This window comes from Bombina bombina, chromosome 3, assembly GCF_027579735.1.
Source record: "Bombina bombina isolate aBomBom1 chromosome 3, aBomBom1.pri, whole genome shotgun sequence".
NCBI classification, from domain to species: domain Eukaryota; kingdom Metazoa; phylum Chordata; class Amphibia; order Anura; family Bombinatoridae; genus Bombina; species Bombina bombina.
The window spans coordinates 718988264-719012187 of NC_069501.1; the positions used below are offsets into that span (position 1 = coordinate 718988264).

The 23924-nt window shown below is 38.3% G+C and overlaps 1 protein-coding gene across 1 annotated transcript in view; it reads left to right on the forward strand.

The window, feature by feature from the left end:
• MYH15 (myosin heavy chain 15) overlaps positions 1-23924 on the forward strand; it is a 205456-nt gene that overhangs the window by 76838 nt on the left and 104694 nt on the right. The window contains 3 exon segments of the mRNA XM_053707537.1: positions 10435-10558; positions 18684-18820; positions 19100-19355. Coding sequence (XP_053563512.1) covers positions 10435-10558; positions 18684-18820; positions 19100-19355 — 517 coding nt within the window.

Genomic DNA, 23924 nt, shown 5'->3' on the forward strand with positions numbered 1-23924 from the left:
ACTCTTATATATACCATTACCTCTGCTGATTCTCGTTTCAGTACTGGTTTGGCTTTCTACAAACATGTAGATGAGTGTCCTGGGGTAAGTAAATCTTATTTTCTGTGACACTCTAAGCTATGGTTGGGCACTTTGTTTATAAAGTTCTAAATATATGTATTCAAACATTTATTTGCCTTGACTCAGAATGTTCAACTTTCCTTATTTTTCAGACAGTCAGTTTCATATTTGGGATAATGCATTTAAATTAATCAATTTTTCTTATCTTCAAAAATTTGACTCTTTTTTCCCTGTGGGCTGTTAGGCTCGCGGGGGCTGAAAATGCTTCATTTTATTGCGTCATTCTTGGCGCGGACTTTTTTGGCGCAAAAATTATTTTCCGTTTCCGGCGTCATACGTGTCGCCGGAAGTTGCGTCATTTTTTGACGTTATTTTGCGCCAAAAGTGTCGGCGTTCCGGATGTGGCGTCATTTTTGGCGCCAAAAGCATTTAGGCGCCAAATAATGTGGGCGTCTGATTTGGCGCTAAAAAATATGGGCGTCGCTTTTGTCTCCACATTATTTTAGTCTCATTTTTTCATTGCTTCTGGTTGCTAGAAGCTTGTTCTTTGGCATTTTTTCCCATTCCTGAAACTGTCATTTAAGGAATTTGATCAATTTTGCTTTATATGTTGTTTTTTTGTCTTACATATTGCAAGATGTCTCACGTTGCATCTGAGTCAGAAGATACTACAGGAAAATCGCTGTCTAGTGCTGGAGCTACCAAGCTAAGTGTATCTGCTATAATTTTTGGTATCTGTTTCTCCAGCTGTTGTTTGTATTGCATGTCATGACAAACTTATTAATGCAGATAAAATTTCCTTTAGTACTGTTACATTACCTGTTGCTGTTCCGTCAACATCTAATTTTCAGAGTGTTCCTGATAAACATAAGAGATTTTATTTTTTTAAATCCATTAAGAAGGCTATGTCTGTTATTTCTCCTTCTAGTTTACATAAAAGTCTTTTAAAACTTCTCTTTTTTCAGATGAATTTTTAAATGAACATCATCATTCTGATACTGATAAATCTTTGTATTTGTTCAAGATGGAATTTATTCGTTCTTTATTTAAAGAAGTATTAATTGCATTAGAAATAGAGGATTCTGGTCCTCTTGATACTAAATCTAAACGTTTAAATAAGGTTTTTAAATCTCCTGTAGTTATTCCAGAAGTGTTTAATCTCCCTGATGCTATTTCTGAAGTAATTTCCAGGGAATGGAATAATTTGGGTAATTCTTTTACTCCTTCTAAACGTTTAAGCAATTATATCCTGTGCCATCTGACAGATTAGAGTTTTTTTGGGACAAAATCCCTAAGGTTATGGGGCTGTCTCTACTCCTGCTAAATGTACTACTATTCCTACGGCAGATAGTACTTTATTTAAGGGAAATTGAATCCTTTCTAAGAAAAGCTTACTTATGTTCAGGTAATCTTCTTAGACCTGCTATATTTTTAGCGGATGTTGCTGCAGCTTCAACTTTTTGGTTAGAAGCTTTAGTGCAACAAGTAACAGATCATAATTTTATAGCATTATTATTATTCTATAACATGCTAATAATTTTATTGGTGATACCATCTTTTGATATCATTAGAGTTGATGTCAGGTATATGTCTCTAGCTATTTTTAGCTAGAAAAGCTTTATGGATTAAACTTGGAATGCTGATATGTCTTCTAACTCAACTTTGCTTTCCCTTTCTTTCCAGGGTATTAAATTATTATTTCAATTGTTTCTGGAAGGAAGGGAACTTTTTTACCAAAGGATAAAAAATCTAAGGTAAATTTAGGTCTAATCTTTTTTGTTCCTTTCCTCACAACAAGGAACAAAAGCCTGATCCTTCATCCTCAGGAGCGGTATCAGTTTGGAAACTATTTCCAGTTTGGAATATATCCAAGCCTTATAGAAATCTATAGCCAGCTCCTAAGTACCCATGAAGGTGCGGCCCTTATTCCAGCTCAGCTGGTATGGGGCAGATTACGTTTTCTTCAAAGAAATTTGGATCAATTCCGTTCTCAATCTCTGGTTTCAGAACATTGTTTCAGAAAGGTACATAATTGGCTTCAGTTAAGGCCTCCTGCTAAGAGATTTTTTTCTTTCCCGTGTCCCAGTTAACACAGCAAAGGCTCAGCATTTCTGAAATGTGTTTCAGATCTAGAGTTGGTTGGAGTAATTATGCCAGTTCTAGTTCTGGAACAGGGGCTGGGGTTTTATTTTATCTCTTCATTGTACCAAGAAGGTCAATTCCTTCAGACCAGTTCCGGATCTATCAATATTGAATCGTTATGTAAGGATACCAACATTCAAGATGGTTACTGTAGGACTATCCTGTTTTTTGTTTAGCAAGGGCATTATATGTCTACAATAGATTTACAGGATGTGTATCTGCATATTCCGATTCATCCAGATCACTTTTAGTGTCTGAGATTCTCTTTTTAGACAAGCATTACCAGTTTTTTTGGCTCTACCGTTTGGCCTAGCCTCAGTTCCAAGAATTTTTTTCAAAGGTTCTCGGTGCCCTTCTTTCTGTAATCAGAGAACAGGGTTTTGGTATTTCCTTATTTGGACGATATCTTGGTATTTGCTCAGTCTTCTCATTTTCGAAGAATCTCATACGTATCGACTTGTGTTGTTTCTTCAAGTTCATGGTTGGAGGTTCAATTTACTAATCAGTTCATTGATTCCTCAGACAAGGGTAACCTTTTTAGGTTTCTAGATAGATTCAGTGTCTATGACTCTGTCCTTGTCAGACAAGAGAAGTTTAACATTGATATCAGCTTGTCAAAACCTTCAGTCACAATCATTCCCTTTGGTAGCCTTATGCATGGAAATTTTAGGTCTTAGGACTGCCGCATCAGATGCGATCTCCTTTGCTCGTTTTCACATGCGACCTCTTCAGCTCTGTATGCTGAACCAATGGTGCAGGGATTACTCAAAGATATCTCAATTAATATCTTTAAACCGATTATACGACACTCTCTGACATGGTGGACAGATCACCATCGTTTAGTTCAGGGGGCTTCTTGTTCTTCCGACCTGGACTATAATCTCAACAGATGCAAGTCTTACAGGTTGGGGAGCTGTGTGGGGGTATCTGATGGCACAAGGGGTTTGGGAATCTCAGGAGGTGAGATTTCCGATCAGTATTTGGAACTCCGTGCAATTTTCAGAGCTTTTCAGTCTTGGCCTCTTCTGAAGAGAGAGTTGTTCATTTGTTTTCAGATAGACAATGTCACAACTGTGGCATACATCAATCATCAAGGAGGGACTCACAGTCCTCTGGTTATGAAAGAAGTATCTCGAATTTTGGTTTGGGCGGAATCCAGCTCCTGTCTAATCTCTGCGGTTCATATCCCAGGTATGGACAATTGGAAAGCGGATTATCTCAGTCGCCAAACGTTGCACCTGGGCGAATGGTCTCTTCACCCAGTGGTATTTCCTCAGATTGTTCAAATGTGGGAACTCCCAGAAATAGATCTGATGGCTTCTCATCTAAACAAGAAACTTCCCTGGTATCTGTCCGGATCCCGGGATCCTCGGGCGGAGGCAGTGGATGCATTATTTCTTCCTTACAAGTGTCATCCTGCCTATATCTTTCCGCCTCTAGTTCTTCTTCCAAGGGTATTCTCTAATATTCTAAAGGAATGCTCGTTTGTTCTGCTGGTAGCTCCAGCATGGCCTCACAGGTTTTGGTATGCGGATCTTGTCCGGATGGCCTCTTGCCAACCGTGGACTCTTCCGTTAAGACCAGTCTTTCTGTCTCAAAACCTTAATTTTAAGGTATGGAGTTTGAACGCTTGATTCTTGGTCAAAGAGGTTTCTCTGACTCTGTGATTGATACTATGTGACAGGCTCGTAAATCTGTATCTAGAGAGATATATTATAGAGTCTGGAAGACATATTTCTTAGTGTCTTTCTCATCTTTTTTCTTGGCATTCTTTTTGAATACCGAGAATTTTACAGTTTCTTCAGGATGGTTTAGATAAAGGTTTGTCCGCAAGTTCCTTGAAAGACAAATCTCTGCTCTTTCTGTTCTTTTTCACAGAAGGTTTGCTAATCTTCCTGATATTTATTGTTTTGTACAACCTTTGGTTCGTATAAAACCTGTCATTAAGTCAATTTCTCCTCCTTGGAGTTTGAATTTGGTTCTGGAGGGCTCTTCAAGCTCTTCCTTTTGAACCCATGCATTCTTTGGTCATTATATTACTTTCTTGGAAAGTTTTGTTTCTTTTGGCCATCTCTTCTGCCAGAAGAGTCTCTGAATTATCTACTCTTTTTTGTGAGTCTCCTTTTCTGATTTTGCATCAGGATAAGGCGGTGCTGCGAACTTCTTTTGAATTTTTTACCTAAGGTTGTGAATTCTAACAACATTAGTAGAGAAATTGTGGTTCCTTCATTATGTCCTGATCCTATGAATTCTAAGGAGAAATCATTGCATTCTTTGGATGCTGTTAGAGCTTTGTAATATTATGTTGAAGCTACTAAGTCTTTCCGAAAGACTTCTAGTCTATTTGTCATCTTTTCCGGTTCTAGACAAGGCCAGAAAGCTTCTGCCATTTCTTTGGCATCTTGGTTGAAATCTTTATTTCATGCCTATGTTGAGTCGGGTAACACTCCGCCTCAAAGGATTACAGCTCATTCTACTAGGTCAGTTTCTACTTCCTGGGCGTTTAGGAATGAAGCTTCGGTTGATCAGATTTGCAAAGCAGCAACTTGGTCCTCTTTGCATAATTTTACTAAATTCTACCATTTTGTTGTGTTTTCTTCTTTTGAAGCAGTTTTTGGTAGAAACGTACTTCAGGCAGTGTTTTCAGTTTGAATCTTCTGCTTATGTTTTTTCATTAAAATTTTATTCTGGGTGTGGATTATTTTCAGCAGGAATTGGCTGTCTTTATTTTATCCCTCCCTCTCTAGTGACTCTTGCGTGGAAAGATCCACATCTTGGGTAATCATTATCCCATACGTCACTAGCTCATGGACTCTTGCTAATTACATGAAAGAAAACATAATTTATGTAAGAACTTACCTGATAAATTCATTTCTTTCATATTAGCAAGAGTCCATGAGGCCCGCCCTTTTTTGTGGTGGTTTTGATTTTTTTGTATAAAGCACAATTATTCCAATTCCTTATTTTATATGCTTTCGCACTTTTTTCTTATCACCCCACTTCTTGGCTATTCGTTAAACTGAATTGTGGGTGTGGTGAGGGGTGTATTTATAGGCATTTTAAGGTTTGGGAAACTTTGCCCCTCCTGGTAGGAATGTATATCCCATACGTCACTAGCTCATGGACTCTTGCTAATATGAAAGAAATGAATTTATCAGGTAAGTTCTTACATAAATTATGTTTTTTCCCATTCCTGAAACTGTCATTTAAGGAATTTGATCAATTTTGCTTTATATGTTGTATTTTCTATTACATATTGCAAGATGTCTCAGATTGACCCTGAATCAGAAGCCACTTCGGGAAAAATGCTTAACTGAGTTTCAGTTCTACCAAAGCTAAGTTCATTTATTTTAAATGTTATAAATGTTTATCTTTAGCTATGGTTTGTAATAAGTTATTATGTTATACTTTTACATGCAGAATCCATTAGTATTTATGCTTTATATATTGCCATTCTTACATCTTATGTACAAGAAATATTTAGAAATATTTTTCTGATTCTATTTTAAAGGCTTTGTCTGACTTCGTGCCTTCTAATAAAAATTTTTAGGTCTTTTTCACTTCTTTTTTAATTATTGAAGTTTCAAATGACCAACAACATACTTATTTATCCTTCTCTGATGATGTTTTTTCTCTTTCAGAATTTTCTTCATCAGATATTGACACTAACAAATCTACTTTTTATTATTTTTTTATTAAAGTACATTTGTTCTTTGTTGAAAAGGTGTTGATTATTTTGGATAAGACTAGCTGACACTATTTCTGCCTATTTATTCTTCTGTGTTTTCAGAGGTTTTCTTTCCAATTCCCCATACTAGGGAATGGAATAGGCTGAGAATTTTCTTTTATTCCTTCTTCAAACGTTTTAAACTATATTCTTTGCCAGCAGTTAAATTCAATTTGGAGGGTTCTCCAATTTTTCTGGGGCTATCTCTACTCCTACTAATTATGCTATTGTTTCTATAGCAAAATTGTATTTATTTTCCTTTAGATGGTTGTATCTTATTTATGGAAAATTATTTAGTTTCAGGTACTTTTCTTGGTCCTGTGTTTTATTTGGATTTTGCAATTGCTTCATTTTTGTTCTGTTTACTTTAAGATCAAGTATCAGATTATGATTTATTTTAGCATTGTTAAGGGACAACATTTACTAGACTAGGTGCTGTTGCATTTGTCTTGTTATTTTGCATTTATTGATTATGCAAGTCCACTATATTGACTGTTCCTTTAAACTGAACTATCATGCTTGTAATTTCATTTGTGTCTTCATTTTATTGAATATTTTCGCAAATGAGGGTTAATCTATGTCTTTAGCTATTTTAGCTAGAAGAATTTTGTGATTTTTATAAAATCCATATTTCTTTTGTTCTAAGATAATCAATTATTTGTTTTATAATTGGATTCAATTCTTAACTGTTACTCTGGGCTTCAAGATTGAGTTCTAAGACTAAAACTTTAAGCGTATTCTAGTTTGGTTGTTCTTATTAAGGAACGAATTCCTGAATTCTTTCCCAAGTAACATGTTTATAATTGGAAATTTTTCAGTTCGAAATCAGCTCCCTAATATTGCGATGTACGTGCCGTATTCCAGCTTGGCTGGCAAGGGGCAGGTTAAGACTTTTTTGAAATTTATTTGGTTCTATTCGGTCCAAATTTCTTTGATTTTATTCCAGTAAGGCTAACACTTTCTTTAAGTGTGTTTCGGTCCTATATATTTTGGGTACTGTTGAAGCATGGCTGGGCACCCATGGGGTTCAAGCACTGCTCAGACCTGGAATCTTCTGGGGTATTTCTTCCAGTTCCATTTTTGGGAACTAGGTTTTGGAGTTTTATTCAAACTATTCTGCCTTTTGGTCAGTGATAGCATTATTTGTTTTCATTAGATACAATAAATGCATATTTTAATTTTTCTGTTTTCATTCAGATTATTTTTTGAGGATGCGGAATCTCATATGATTCACTTTGCTCTTCAGGACATAGTTAGAGGATCTTTTTTTCAAAAGCTCTTGATTCCTCACACAAGGGTCACCTTTTTTAGGTTTCCAGATATTTTTGTCTCTGTTTTTGTCTCTATCAGACAAGGGACAATTTTATTGTGTTCCGTTTGTCGGTACCTTTAGTCTCTATTATTTCTTTCAGTTGCTATATATGCATAGAAGTTTTAGGTCTTATGGCCATAGCATTGGATTTAATTCCCTTTGCTCATTTTCAATAGAAAGAACTTTTTCAGTCGTTTATGCTGAATTATGGTGCAGGGATTCTAGGATTTCGCATTTTAAATCTTCGAATCCTAATATTTATCTCTCTTGATTTGGTGGTTTAGATCACCATCATTTAGTTCTACAGGTCTCTTAGTTTCTTTCAACCTGGACCATGATCTCTACAGATGCGAGTCTTTTTGGTTGGGAGGCTGTCTGAGGATCTCTGTCAGCACAAGGGGTTTGGAAATCTCAGGAGGCGAGATTACCATTTGATAATTTAGAACTCCGTGCTTTCTCAGAGTTTTTTTCAGTTTGTTTCTTTTTGAAGAAGAGACGTTTAATGTTTTTCAAACTATATCACTACTATGGTGTATGTCAATCATCAGAGTAGGACTATCAGTCCTTAGGTTGTGACAGAAGTGTCTCGGATATTAGCTTGGGCTAAATCCAGCTCCTATCTAAATTCTGTGGTTTTTACCCAGGTATAGATATTTGGGAAGCGGATTATCTCTGTTAATCAAGCTTTTCTTCCTGGAGAATGGTCTCTCTTACCCAGATATGTTTTTCATCTCATCTGAATAGAAAACTTCCCAGGGGCCTACTAAGGTCCGGGAATCTTCAGGCGGAAGTAGTGTATGCATTGACATTTCTTTGGAATTATCTTTTTGCCTATTTCTTTCCGCCTCTAGTTCTTCTTCCAAAATTCTTATGGAGTATTTGTTTGTTATGCTGGTAGCTCCAGCATGGCCTCTCAGGTTTTGGTATACGAATCTCATTCGGATGGCCAGTTGCCAACGTTGGACACCTCCGTTTAAACCAGACCTTTTCTTTCTCAAGGCCATTTTTTCCATCAGGATCTCAAATCTTTAAATTTGAAGGGATGGAGTTTGAACGCTTGGTTTTTAGTCATAGAGGTTTTTCTGACTCATTGATTAATACTATGTTTCAGGCTCATATATCTGTCTCTAGAAAGATTTATATTGAGTCTGGAAGACCTACTTTTCTTGGCATTCTTTTAAAATTCATAGAATTTTATTATTTTTTCAGGTTGGTTTGGATAAGGTTTTGTCTTCAGTTCTTTGTTAGGACAAATCTCTACTCTTTCTGTTCTTTTTTCACAGAAAGATTGCTAATCATCCTGATATTCATTGTGTTGTACAGGCTTTGGTCCATATCAAGCCTGTCATTAATTCAATCTCTCCTCTTTGGAGTCTCAATTTGGTGCTGAGGGCTTTACAGGCTCCTCCGTTTGAAACTATGCATTTTCTGTACATTAAATTACTTTCTTGGAAAAGTATTGTTCCTTAATGACTCCGTCAATAATACTATGTTACAGGCTCGTAAATCTGTGTCTAGGAAGATATATTATCGAGTCTGGAAGACTTACATTTCTTGGTGTTCTTCTCATCATTTTTCTTGGCATTCTTTTAGAATTCCTAGAATTTTACAGTTTCTTCAGGATGGTTTGGATAAAGGTTTGTCTGCAAGTTCCTTGAAAGGACAAATCTCTGCTCTTTCTGTTCTTTTTCACAGAAAGATTGCTAATCTTCCTGATTTTCATTGTTTTGTACAGGTTTTGGTTCGTATAAAACCTGTCATTAAGTAAATTTCTCCTCCTTGGAGTTTGAATTTGGTTCTGGGGGCTCTTCAAGCTCCTCCGTTTGAACCTATGCATTTGCTGGATATTAAATTACTTTCTTGGAAAGTTTTGTTTCTTTTGGCCATCTCTTCTGCTAGAAGAGTTTCTGAATTATCTGCTCTTTCTTGTGAGTCTCCTTTTCTGATTTTTCATCAGGATAAGGCGGTTTTGCGAACTTCATTTAAATTTTTACCTAAGGTTGTGAATTCTAACAACGTTAGTAGAGAAATTGTGGTTCCTTCGTTGTGTCCTAATCCTAAGAACTCTAAGGAAAGATCGTTGCATTCTTTGGATGTAGTTAGAGCTTTGAAATATTATGTTGAAGCTACTAAAGATTTCCGAAAGACTTCTAGTCTATTTGTTATCTTTTCCGGTTCTAGGAAAGGTCAAAAGGCTTCTGCCATTTCTTTTGCATCTTGGTTAAAATCCTTGATTCATCATGCTTATGTCGAGTCGGGTAGAACTCTGCCTCAAAGGATTACAGCTCATTCGACTAGGTCAGCCTCTACTTCCTGGGCATTTAGGAATGAAGCTTCGGTTGATCAGATTTGCAAAGCAGCAACTTGGTCTTCTTTGCATACTTTTACTAAATTCTACAATTTTGATGTGTTTTCTTCTTCTGAAGCAGTTTTTGGTAGAAAAGTACTTCAGGCAGCTGTTTCATTTTGATTCTTCTGCTTATAATTTCAGTTTTTTTCATTATAAGATTTAAACTTTATTTGGGGTGTGGATTATTTTTCAGCGGAATTGGCTGTCTTTATTTTATCCCTCCCTCTCTAGTGACTCTTGCGTGGAAGATCCACATCTTGGGTATTCTTTATCCCATACGTCACTAGCTCATGGACTCTTGCTAATTACATGAAAGAAAACATAATTTATGTCAGAACTTACCTGATAAATTCATTTCTTTCATATTAGCAAGAGTCCATGAGGCGCACCCTTTTTTGAGGTGGTTATGATTTTTTGTATAAAGCACAATTATTCTAATTCCTTATTTTATATGCTTTCGCACTTTTTTCTTATCACCCCACTTCTTGGCTATTCGTTAAACTGATTTGTGGGTGTGGTGAGGGGTGTATTTATAGGCATTTCGAAGTTTGGGAAACTTTTCCCCTCCTGGTAGGAATGTATAATCCCATACGTCACTAGCTCATGGACTCTTGCTAATATGAAAGAAATGAATTTATCTGGTAAGTTCTTACATAAATTATGTTTTTTTATTTATTATGTATGCTATAAAAATTGTCTTTCTGTTCATACATTTATATGTCTACAATGTACAACTAACAGAGCTTGAATATTATGTTTTTGGATCCCTTTCTGTTCATTGTAGATGTAAGAAATGTAATTCTGTATACTGGACCAAACTGATTCATATGCTTGTTGCACTAGGTATCGAATTTTGAACCCAACTGCTATTCCTGAAGACAAGTTTGTTGACAGCAGAAAAGCATCTGAAAAGCTAATGGGTACCTTAGACATTGACCACAGTCAGTATCGCTTCGGCCATACCAAGGTAATGCAGAAAAGTTTGTATAAATGTTTCTTCAAGCAGACTGCTTGGTAAAGGTCTTATTTGCTAATACTGAGTCTAGAAAAATGAGTGCTGGTAGAATAATCCTCAGGTATGTTTTACAACACCATGAGAGTAAGATCCATGTAAAAAAAAAATAAGGACGAGCTGTGGTAAAGCTTGGTTCTTTATTTTAAATTAAAATTTACCATTTGTCAGCTTTCTTTTCATACAATAACCAGAAATTGGGAATATAAGTTAAACGTGTAGGGAGCTTGAAACTTTAGTTATACTTAAAGGGACACTGAACCCAATTTTTTTCTTTTGTGATTCAGATAGAGCATGCAATTTTAAGCAACTTTCTAATTTACTCCTATTATCAATTTTTCTTCATTCTCTTGCTATCTTTAATTGAAAAAGAAGACATCTAATCTATTTTTTGGTTTAGCACCTGGACAGCACTTGTTTATTGGTGGGTGAATTTACCCACCAATCAGCAAGAACAACCCAGGTTGTTCACCAAAATGGGCCGGCATCTAAACTTACATTCTTGCATTTCAAATAAAGATACCAAGAGAATGAAGAAAATTTGATAATAGGAGTAAATTAGAAAGTTACTTAAAATTGCATGCATCTTAATCATGAAAGAAAAAATTTCGGTTCAGTGTTCCTTTATTCCTTTTTACAATTAACCTTGTGACTGGGCTGCGTATGTGTGTAATGTCACACTATGAAGTGTTCTTTTTACATTGTATATGATTTGTAGATTAGTAGATAGGTCTGGACACTTTATATATTCAATTAAAAAATATAATGTGAAAATGCTAAGCTATATGCAAATGATGAGAGTTTAATAGAACACTGTTCCTGATTATTGTTTCTTTCCAGGGCAAGAAAACTTTGCTAATATAATTAGCTTTTCTTTCCATAGGGCAGGAAGAGTACACAACTTAATTCCTTACTGTTGGGAAATACAACACCTGGCCACCAGGAAGAGCAAATACACCCCAGCCAAAGGCTTAAATATTCCCCCCACTTCCCCCATCCCCCCAGTCATTCTTTGCCTTTCGTCACTAGAGGAGGATTGCAGAAGTGTCAGAAGAGTCGGATAGTCTTTAAATAAATATTTCCATACAAGAAAGGACTGGAGTTTTAAGTAATCATATAAATCTCTCAGTGAGAGTATTGATGAACGTTAGAGTCTGGAGATGCAGGGAAAGTTTTTCTGCAAAGCAAATCCAGGCTGTGTATCTAACAGCTCCCGGGCAATCAGTGTTAATGAGTTACACTGCTTGCCTTTCCACATTCAGGTCCCTGTCAGAACACCGCGGCAAGGCTGTCACACTTGAGAGGCTGTATCTATTCCACAGCATAGATCCTGGAAGGTAAGTCTGCTTTATTTTACTATTTAGCAGGGTCACAGTGTGACTCCTCGTAACCTCAATAGGATCAAGGGTTAATATCTTCTTTAATTTAGAGATTAATTTGGAACAGTTTGGGGATATATGTACTGCTTTGTTGTTTAAGGAACACATTGTGAAGGTTTGGGCTCAAATAGACGGCGCACTTTTGGCAATGGAACTGACAGGTTTCATTTTCGTGAGTTGCGCAGTTTTTAATAGCTTTGCACATTTTTTTATCATAGGAGGGGAGGTCCCTTCTTGCGCATTAAGTAATCGGGTGCGGCTCACTCATTTTCCTTGCGATCCTGCAGGAACTCTGGCAATCCTACGGAGAGAGTTTTCCTATTGCTGTCTTGGTCTAGGAGGTGGTGAGTGCCCCAGTCATTGGGGTTATAAAGGTACCTCTTTTTTTTATATAAAAAAAACTTTGTTGTTTAAATCTGTTTTCTTACTGTGGGATTGCATCTCCAGCAATGAAGGACTATGATAATACGCTAGAAGGTTCTGCTCCTTCTATTCTATATTCTAAATAATAATACCTGTTTATACTGTGAGGAGGCGGTGGTTTGTCCACCTGCTCAATTTTATTCCAATTGCCTGGGTACCGTTCTAAAGTCTAAGGGAGCTAAATCTGCTATCCCCCCCTAACATAATTAGTTCCTCTGAGCTGTCAACCTCTTAGGATTCTGTGGTCCGGGAGATGCCTACCCTATCCCCTCAAACTGCTTCAGTAGTTCCCCACTGCACACCTAATACTCTGGCTGGTGGGGGCTTTTTCCCTGCGGACTTTACCATGCAGTTACAAGCTGCTTTGTCTGCGGCCCTGAGTGCCTTACCTATCTCTGGGAAATGAAAGAAAAAGGTTAAACATAGTCCTACTGAATTAGATGCAGCTAATTTCCAATCGGATTTAGCCAATATGTCTCAACTGTCCGAGGATGAGTTAACCTCTGTAGCATCAGAGGGTGAACTCTCGTAGTCAGATATTTCATTTACTAAACCCCCTCCTTCCGAGGGGACCTTCTTCAGATTAAAGATTGAGCATTTACTAAAGGAGGTTCTGTCTACCTTAGAGGTTCCGGAAGCAAAACTGCCTGAGGAACCTAAGATTCCTAAGTTAGATAGGCTTTATGAAGTAGTGAATGGAAGAGAATTGGAACTCCCTTTTCCCCTTTGTCAACTTTTAAGAAGTTATTCCCGGTCCCTGATTCTCAGCTGGAATTGTGGGGTTCCATCAATAAGGTGGATGGTGCCATTATGACGCTAGTTAAGTGTACCACTATCAATCTGGAAGATAGTTCTTCCTATAGGGAACCTATGGGCAAGAAGTTGGAAAGTTACCTGAGACGAATTTCAACTGGTGGCAGCGGTTGCCGCTGTGGCTGGGGCTGACACTTACTGGTGTGACTCTCAGAACTTATCAAGGTGGAATCTCCCCTCGAGGATATTCAGGAGTGGATTAAAGCCTTAAGAATAGCTAAAACCTTTATCTGTAATGCGAACATGCAGATTATATGCCTTAACACAAAGACTTCAGGCTTTGCGGTTCTAGCTCGCAGGGCTCTCTGGTTGAAATCTTGGTCCGCGGATATGGTTTCTAAGTCCAGACTCCTTTCCTTACCTTTCAAGGGGAAAGTTTTATTTGGACCAGGTATCATTTCTACCGTTTCTACCGTTCCCGGAGGGAAAGGTGCTTTCCTTCCGCAGGATAAGAAGAACAGACCTAAGGGACGACAGTCCTCTAATTTTCATTCCTTTTGTTATGACAAGTCCCAGAGAGCTCAAGCATCTTCCAAGCCTGAGCAACCCAAGAGTACCTGGAAGCCTTCTCAGTCCTGGAATAAGTCCAAGCAGACTAAGAACCCCACAGATAACAAATCTACATGAAGGGGCGGCCCCCGATCCGGGACCGGATCGAGTAGGGGGCAAATTGTCAATTTTATCAGACGCCTGGTTGTAGGATGTTCAGGATCCTTGGGTACTGGAGGTTGTAGTTTAAGGATAACGGATAGGATTCAAATCTCATCCACCCAGGGGCAGATTCCTTCTCTCCAGACTGTCTACAAGACCAGAGAAGGGGACAGCCTTTTTCGATTGTGTACCGGATCTAGCCTCCTTCCCGGTACCTGTATTAGAAAGAGCTCTGGGGTTCTATCCAAACCTCTTCATGGTTCCCAAAAAGGAGGGAACGTTTCGTCCAATTCTGGACTTGAAGTGCCTAAACAAATTTTTAGGTGTCCCCTCCTTCAAGATGGAGATGATCAGATCGACCCTTCACCTGGTTCAGGAAGGACAATTTATGATTACCATCGATCTGAAGGCTATATACCTGCTCATTCTGATCCACAAGGATCATTTCCAGTTCCTGAGGCTTGCCATTCTGGATCAACACTTCCAGTACATAGCACTTCCGTTTGGCTTAGCTACTGCACCCAGGATATTTACAAAGGTTATGAGTAGTGATGTCGCGAATTGTTCACCGGCGAATAGTTCCCGGCGAACATAGCATGTTCGCGTTCGCCGCGGCGGGCGAACATATGCGATGTTCGATCCACCCCCTATTTGTCATCATTGAGTAATACTTTGACCCTGTACCTCACAGTCAGCAGGCACATTCCAGCCAATCAGCAGCAGACCCTACCTCCCAGACCCTCCTACCACCTGGACAGCATCCATTTTAGATTCATTCGGAAGCTGCATTGTTAGTGAGAGGAGGGACAGTGTAGCTGCTGCTGATTTAGTAGGGAAATTTATAGCTAGGCTAGTGTATTCAGTGTCCACTACAGTCCTGAAGGACTCATCTGATCTCTGCTGTAAGGACATCACACCAAAAAGCCCTTTTTAGGGCTGCTTTTTTTTTTCCTGTGTAATCTAATTGCAGTTGCCTGCCTGCCAGCGTGTGTGTCAGGCTCACAGCGTATACTGTGCCCACTTGCCCAGTGCCACCACTCATCTGGTGTAACAGTAGTGTAGATTTAAAAAAACAACACTTTTTTGACTGTGTTAAATAATAGCAGTCAGTTTCCTTCATACGTGTACGTTTAAGTGCCTGCCTGCCAGGGCACAGTGTCACCCCAGTGCAACTCATATCTGGTGTAACAGTAGTGTAGATTTTAAAAAAAAAACACTTTTTTGACTGTGTTAAATAATAGCAGTCAGTTTCCTTCACACGTGTGCGTTTCAGTGCCTGCCTGCCAGGGCACAGTGTCACCTTAGACCTTGAAGCCCACCTCTTTCAGATTGCATTTTAAAAGTTTTTCACCACTAGAGGGTGTTAGTTCATGTATTTCATATAGATAACACTGTGCTCGTGCACGAGAAGTTATCTGGGAGCAGGCACTGATTGGCTAGACTGCAAGTCTGTCAAAAGAACTGAAAAAAGGGGCAGTTTGCAGAGGCTTAGATACAAGATAATCACAAAGGTTAAAAGTATATTATTATAAATGTGTTAGTTATGCAAAACTGGGAAATGGGTAATAAAGAAATGATTTATCTTTTAAAACAATAAAAATTCTGGTGTAGACTGTCCCTTTAAACGTGGAGTTTGGTCTGTCACTGTGAAGCGGGCGTAACCCTTACACTTCCTGATTGATACAACATCATACCTGATGTTTTAAAGCACGTTGTTCCAAGCAATTTAGCAATGTTAAGTGATTTATGCCCTTTATGGATTAAAACCAGACTCTGCATCAACTATGTAATTTTCCAGGGAGTTGTGCCATGGATGTCCCTCCGGCATGCCACAGTCCAGGTGTTAGTACCCTTAAAACAACTTTTCCATCACTATTGTGGCCAGAAAGAGTCCCTGTGGGTTTTAAAATTCACCTGCCTATTGAAGTCTATGGCGGTTCGCCCGGTTCGCCCGTTCGCGAACAGTTGTGGAAGTTCGCGTCCGCCAATCGCGAATGCAAAATTTTAGGTTCGCGACATCACTAGTTACGGGAGCTCTACTAGCTGTAGCTAGAACCCAAGGTATTGCAGTAGCACCTTACCTGGACGATATCTTGGTACAGGCACCATCTTTTTGTCTGGCAAGGGACTACTCAGAATGTCTTCTGAGTCTTCTTCGGTCACATGGATGGAAGATAATCTTGGAAAAGAGTTTGCTTACGCCACATAGGGTGAATTTCCTGGGTACAGTTATAGACTCGGTATCCATGAAGGTCTTTCTAACAGATCAGAGAAGTAGCAAGCAGGTAACAGCGTGTCTTGCCCTCCAGACCTCCTTAGGACCTTCGGTGGCCCAGTGTATGGAGGTGATTGGACTTATTGTGTCTTGTATGGACATTATTCCTTTTGCCGATTCCATCTCAGACCTCTACAACTTTACATGCTGAGACCATGGAATGGCGACCATTTAGACCTGTCCCAACAGATCATATTGGACAGCCTGTCGAGATATTTGCTCTCTTGGTGGCTCTGTCAGGATCACCTGTCTTGAGGCACATGCTTCTTGAAACCATCCTTGGTGGATTGTGAATAGGGACACAAGTTTATCTGGCTGGGGAGCCATTTGGGGTGCCAGGAAGGAACAAGGGTTATGGACTAAGGGGTCCACCCTTCCGATCAACATCTTGGAACTCCGGGCAATCTTCAATGCGCTAATGGTTTGGCTTCTACTGAGTTTGTCCCGGTTTATCAGATTCCAATAAGACAATATAACTACGGTTGCCTACATCAGCCATCAGGGAGGAACAAGAAGTTCCTTAGTGATGAGGAACATTCTGGGTGTGGAGTCTTAAATCTTAAAATGGGCAGAACCCTACAACTGTATGCTGTCAGCAATCTACATTCCCGGTGTGGACAACTGGGGAGCAGACTTCCTCAGCACACAATCTTTTCACCCGGGGGAATGGTCACTCTACCCGAGGTGTTTGCTGCAGATGGGGGATGCCGGAGATAGATCTCATGGCCTCTCGCCTAAATGCCAAACTACCCAGGCATGGGTCGAGATCGAGGTATCCTCAAGCAGAGTTAAACTCTCTAGCAGTTCCATGGAGGTTCAGACTCATATATCTCTTTCCTCCATTGGCTCTTCTCCCTCATGTGGTAGCCCACATCAAGCAGGAGCAGGCTTCGGTGAGTCTAATTGCTCCATCCTGGCCGCGAAGGACCTGGTTCTCAGATCAGGTGAAAATGTCCTCTTCTACTCCGTGGAGGTTACCTTGTCGCAGGGAACTGTGGATACAGGGTCCCTTCCTACATCAAAATCTAGATTCTCTGAGGCTGACTGTGTGGAGATTGAATGCTTTGACACTATCAGAGAAGCCTCTCCTGGCTAAGACTAAGACACTTTGATTCAAGCTTTTAAGCCAGTTACTCAGCGCATCTATCATAAGGTGTAGCGGACTTACCTGCACTAGTGTGAGGAACGTGGTTTTTCTTGGCATAAGGTCAAGGTTGACAGAATTTTATGTTTTCTCCAAGATGGTTTGGAGAAGGGTCTATCTGCCAGCTTTCTGAAGGGACAGACATCGGCCCTGTCTGTGTTGCTGCACAAAAAATTAGCTGAGCTTCTGGATGTGCTGTCCTTTGTTACGGCTCTAACTAAGATCAGACCTGTGTTTAGACCTGTGACTCCACCTTGGAGTCTCAATCTTGTTCTTCGTGTTTTGCAACAGGCTCGGTTTGAGCCCATGCATACTTTTGACATTAAACAGTTATCTTGGAACGTTTTGTTTCTATTAGCCATTGCCTCTGCCTAGCCATTTGTTCCTTCCTTGTGTCCCAATCCTTCTTCAGCGAAGGAACGTTTGCTTCACAATGGGGATGTGGTTCGTGCTTTGAAGTTTTACTTTCAGGCTACTAAGGAGTTCAGACCATCTTCATCTCTGTTTGTCATTTTTGCGTTTAGACGTAGGGGGCAGAAGTCCACTACATCTTCTTTTTCTTTCTGGTTGAGGAGTGTCATCCGCTTGGCTTATGAGAAAGCGGGACAGCTCCCTTCTGAGAGGATTACGGCTCATTCCACTGGAGCAGTTGCTTCTTTCTGGGCTTTTACGAACGAAGCATCTTTATATCCTGATGCTTCTCCTACTTTTCCTCGTTCCCTTGGCCGAATGACTGGGAGTATGGGGGAAGTGGGAGGGATATTTAAGCCTTTGGCTGGGTTGTCTTTGCCGCCTCCTGGTGGCCAGGTGTTGTATTTCCCAACAGTAAGGAATGAAGTCGTGGAATCTCCCTGCCAGGAAAGAAAAGAATTTATCTGGTAAGCATACATTTTGTTTTAAGTTCTAATCTAGATTTAAACAAGACACAATTTATATTAAATTTAGACATTTAAGGAAAGGTAATACATTTTATTCTAATCCTTGGGAAAGCAGTGCCATTAAAACTCACATAAAAATAACAATGTTGAATCTTGAAGTACCCTAATTATTATATTCACTTGATGGCAATGGCCTTTCATTTAATCTCCTAACAAGAGACAGTGGTAACATTAATGAGATCCCAGATTGACACGACTAGCACAGTCCCCATTGTTTTTAAATGCAACCCAACTTTAAGGTGTAATGTTTATTCTGGTAATTCTAAGTAAAAATATGTATATTGACTTAAGAGTGGTTGTAATAATTGGATGGGCAGTGTGTAATATAAATTGGAGGGGGTTTTTGACGGGGAGTGCTGTCATGACACAATATTGTATCTTTACTATGACCCACTAATATTGTAAACTGATTTAATTTATTCTGTTTTCTTATTTGCTGTACTTCCTTATTCTCTAGGTATTTTTTAAAGCTGGTCTGCTGGGTCATCTGGAGGAAATGAGAGATGAAAGATTAGCTAAAATTCTTACACTAATTCAAGCAAGAGCTAGGGGAAAACTAATGAGAATTGAATTCCAAAAGATTGTCGAAAGAAGGTAAATGCTATGTTTATGGCTTAAAATCAATACACCATGAATACCAGTCTATTAATAGGCACTACAGCTGTACAATAAACGTCAAATGTCAGCCAGGTAAAGGTAATGAGGAAGTAGGTGACTTTGCTTATGGGCTAGCTGGATGACATGCATATCTGGTGGCTTTTATTATTTGTACATTTTTAGAATGTTTATGTAATTTGAGTTCTATATTATAGTTCCTACCGTTACATATTAGAAAATTGATCTTTTTTGTTTGTTTTGTTACATCTTACAAAGGGATGCACTGCTGATTATCCAATGGAACATTCGTGCCTTCATGACTGTCAAGAATTGGCCTTGGATGAAGCTTTTCTTCAAGATTAAGCCTTTGCTGAAATCTGCAGAAACTGAAAAGGAAATGGCAAACATGAAGGAAGAATTCTTACAACTAAAAGAAGCTTTGGAAAAATCTGAAGCCAGGAGAAAAGAACTTGAGGAAAAACAAGTTTCTTTGGTGCAGGAAAAAAATGATCTGACTCTCCAGTTGCAAGCAGTATGTGGCCAACCAAGAATCTTATTTTTAAAAAATAGAATATTTGGTAGAACATGCATAATCTGTATAATAAATCACATCATAATGATGTATATTACTTCTTAATATGTTTGTAGACACTGAAATGTGTTTATTAGTTAATACCAACAAGAACGCCTATTTTAAAGGTACACTAAACCCAATTTTTTAATTTCATGATTCAGATAGAGCATGCAATTGTAAGCAATTTTTTAATTTCCTCCTATTTTCAATTTTTCTTTGTTCTCTTTCTATCTTTATTTAAAAAGCAGGAAGCTTAGGAGCCAGCCCATTTTAGGTTCAGCTTAGATAGGGTAATTTGAACAATCTAACTCACTCCAGATATAGCCTCCTTCACTAGTGTAGTCTTCTCACAAGTGACTACACCTAAAGTTTTTGAAAAAAAGAAATTATAGTGGGATAGGAAGGGGCGCTGAACCGCAATCTCGAAATGTATATAACTTAAGACCTTTGCATTAATTTATATTTAGTTGGTGTAGAGAATACCAATATTAAATCTTATATGAGGTGTGATGGTAAAATAAAATAAAATAATATAATAATCTTCTATCTTTTAGTTGGGGTAAAGAATACCAATAATAAGTTCAAGGTGTGATGATAAAATAAATTAGTATAATAATCTTCTATCTTTTCAGTGGTAATAATGTGTGCTGCGTAGAAAGCTACTTAGTGAAAGTGTTAATGAAAGTGTTAATCTTTTAGTTAGGGTAGACAATACCAATAATATGAGGTTCAGGTATGATAATAAAATAAAATAGTATAATAATCTTCTATCTTTTCAGTGATAATATAATGTGTGCTGCGTGGAAAGCTGCTTAGTGAAAGTGTTAATGAAAGTTAAAACATGCTAATTTCTCCTTGTTTATGTAAGGAAAAAAAAAAAAATTAAATCGTGAGAGTAAATAGGTGTGAAATTAGTGTTAGAGCAGTAAGTTTAAAGTGACTCTAAATGAGCATGTTTTAACTTTCATTAACACTTTCACTAAGCAGCTTTCCACGCAGCACACATTATATTATCACTGAAAAGATAGAAGATTATTATACTATTTTATTTTATCATCATACCTGAACCTCATATTATTGGTATTGTCTACCCTAACTAAAAGATTAACACTTTCATTAACACTTTCACTAAGCAGCTTTCTACGCAGCACACATTATTACCACTGAAAAGATAGAAGATTATTATACTAATTTATTTTATCATCACACCTTGAACTTATTATTGGTATTCTTTACCCCAACTAAAAGATAGAAGATTATTATATTATTTTATTTTCTTTCATGTAATTAGCAAGAGTCCATGAGCTAGTGACGTATGGGATATACATTCCTACCAGGAGGGGCAAAGTTTCCCAAACCTCAAAATGCCTATAAATACACCCCTCACCACACCCACAATTCAGTTTTACAAACTTTGCCTCCTATGGAGGTGGTGAAGTAAGTTTGTGCTAGATTCTACGTTGATATGCGCTCCGCAGCAAGTTGGAGCCCGGTTTTCCTCTCAGCGTGTGAATGTCAGAGGGATGTGAGGAGAGTATTGCCTATTTGAATGCAGTGATCTCCTTCTACGGGGTCTATTTCATAGGTTCTCTGTTATCGGTCGTAGAGATTCATCTCTTACCTCCCTTTTCAGATCGACGATATACTCTTATTTATATACCATTACCTCTGCTGATTTTCGTTTCAGTACTGGTTTGGCTTTCTACAAACATGTAGATGAGTGTCCTGGGGTAAGTAAATCTTATTTTCTGTGACACTCTAAGCTATGGTTGGGCACTTTATTTATAAAGTTCTAAATATATGTATTCAAACATTTATTTGCCTTGACTCAGAATGTTCAACATTCCTTATTTTCAGACAGTCAGTTTCATATTTGGGATAATGCATTTGAATCAATCATTTTTTCTTACCTTAAAAATTTGACTTTTTTTCCCTGTGGGCTGTTAGGCTCGCGGGGGCTGAAAATGCTTCATTTTATAGCGTCATTCTTGGCGCGGACTTTTTTGGCGCAAATCTTTTCTGTTTCCGGCGTCATACGTGTCGCCGGAAGTTGCGTCATTTTTTGACGTCCTTTTGCGCCAAAAATGTCGGCGTTCCGGATGTGGCGTCGCTTTTGTCTCCACATTATTTCAGTCTCATTTTTTCTTTGCTTCTGGTTACTAGAAGCTTGTTTATTGGCATTTTTTCCCATTCCTGAAACTGTCATTTAAGGAATTTGATCAATTTTGCTTTATATGTTGTTTTTTCTCTTACATATTGCAAGATGTCTCACGTTGCATCTGAGTCAGAAGATACTTCAGGAAAATCGCTGTCTAGTGCTGGAACTACCAAAGCTAAGTGTATCTGCTGTAAACTTTTGGTAGCTATTCCTCCGGCTGTTGTTTGTATTAATTGTCATGACAAACTTGTTAAAGCAGATAATATTTCCTTTAGTAATGTACCATTGCCTGTTGCAGTTCCCTCAACATCTAAGGTGCAGAATGTTCCTGATAACATAAGAGATTTTGTTTCTGAATCCATCAAGAAGGCTATGTCTGTTATTTCTCCTTCTAGTAAACATAAAAAATCTTTTAAAACCTCTCTCTACAGATGAATTTTTAAATGAACATCATCATTCTGATTCTGATGACTCTTCTGGTTCAGAGGATTCTGTCTCAGAGATTGATGCTGATAAATCTTCATATTTATTTAAAATGGAATTTATTCGTTCTTTACTTAAAGAAGTACTAATTGCTTTAGAAATAGAGGATTCTGGTCCTCTTGATACTAATTCTAAACGTTTAGATAAGGTATTTAAATCTCCTGTGGTTATTCCAGAAGTTTTCCTGTTCCTAATGCTATTTCTGAAGTAATTTCCAGAGAATGGGATAAATTGGGTAATTCATTTACTCCTTCTAAACGTTTTAAGCAATTATATCCTGTGCCGTCTGACAGATTAGAATTTTGGGACAAAATCCCTAAAGTCGATGGGGCTATTTCTACCCTTGCTAAACGTACTACTATTCCTACGTCAGATGGTACTTCGTTTAAAGATCCTTTAGATAGGAAAATTGAATCCTTTCTAAGAAAAGCTTATCTGTGTTCAGGTAATCTTCTTAGACCTGCTATATCTTTGGCTGATGTTGCTGCAGCTTCAACTTTTTGGTTGGAGACTTTAGCACAACAAGTAACAGATCATGCTTCTCATAATATTATTATTATTCTTCAGCATGCTAATAATTTTATCTGTGATGCCATTTTTTGATATTATCAGAGTTGATGTCAGGTTTATGTCTCTAGCTATTTTAGCTAGAAGAGCTTTATGGCTTAAAACTTGGAATGCTGATATGGCTTCTAAATCAACTCTACTTTCCATTTCTTTCCAGGGTAACAAATTATTTGGTTCTCAGTTGGATTCCATTATCTCAACTGTTACTGGTGGGAAAGGAACTTTTTTACCACAGGATAAAAAATCTAAGGGTAAAAACAGGGCTAATAATCGTTTTCGTTCCTTTCATTTCAACAAAGAACAAAAGCCTGATCCTTCATCCTCAGGAGCAGTTTCAGTTTGGAAACCATCTCCAGTCTGGAATAAATCCAAGCCTTCTAGAAAGGCAAAGCCTGCTTCTAAGTCCACATGAAGGTGCGGCCCTCATTCCAGCTCAGCTGGTAGGGGGCAGGTTACGTTTTTTCAAAGAAATTTGGATCAATTTTGTTCACAATCTTTGGATTCAGAACATTGTTTCAGAAGGGTACAGAATTGGTTTCAAGATGAGACCTCCTGCAAAGAGATTTTTTCTTTCCCGTGTCCCAGTAAATCCAGTGAAAGCTCAAGCATTTCTGAATTGTGTTTCAGATCTAGAGTTGGCTGGAGTAATTATGCCAGTTCCAGTTCTGGAACAGGGGATGGGGTTTTATTCAAATCTCTTCATTGTACCAAAGAAGGAGAATTCCTTCAGACCAGTTCTGGATCTAAAAATATTCAATCGTTATGTAAGGATAACAACGTTCAAAATGGTAACTGTAAGGACTATCTTGCCTTTTGTTCAGCAAGGGCATTTTATGTCCACAATTGATTTACAGGATGCATATCTGCATATTCCGATTCATCCAGATCATTATCAGTTCCTGAGATTCTCTTTTCTGGACAAGCATTACCAGTTTGTGGCTCTGCCGTTTGGCCTAGCTACAGCTCCAAGAATTTTTACAAAGATTCTCGGTGCCCTTCTGTCTGTAATCAGAGAACAGGGTATTGTGGTATTTCCTTATTTGGACGATATCTTGGTACTTGCTCAGTCTTTACATTTAGCAGAATCTCATACGAATCGACTTGTGTTGTTTCTTCAAGATCATGGTTGGAGGATCAATTCACCAAAAAGTTCATTGATTCCTCAGACAAGGGTAACCTTTCTGGGTTTCCAGATAGATTCAGTGTCCATGACTCTGTCTTTAACAGACAAGAGACGTCTAAAATTGATTTCAGCTCGTCGAAACCTTCAGTCACAATCATTCCCTTCGGTAGCCTTATGCATGGAAATTCTAGGTCTT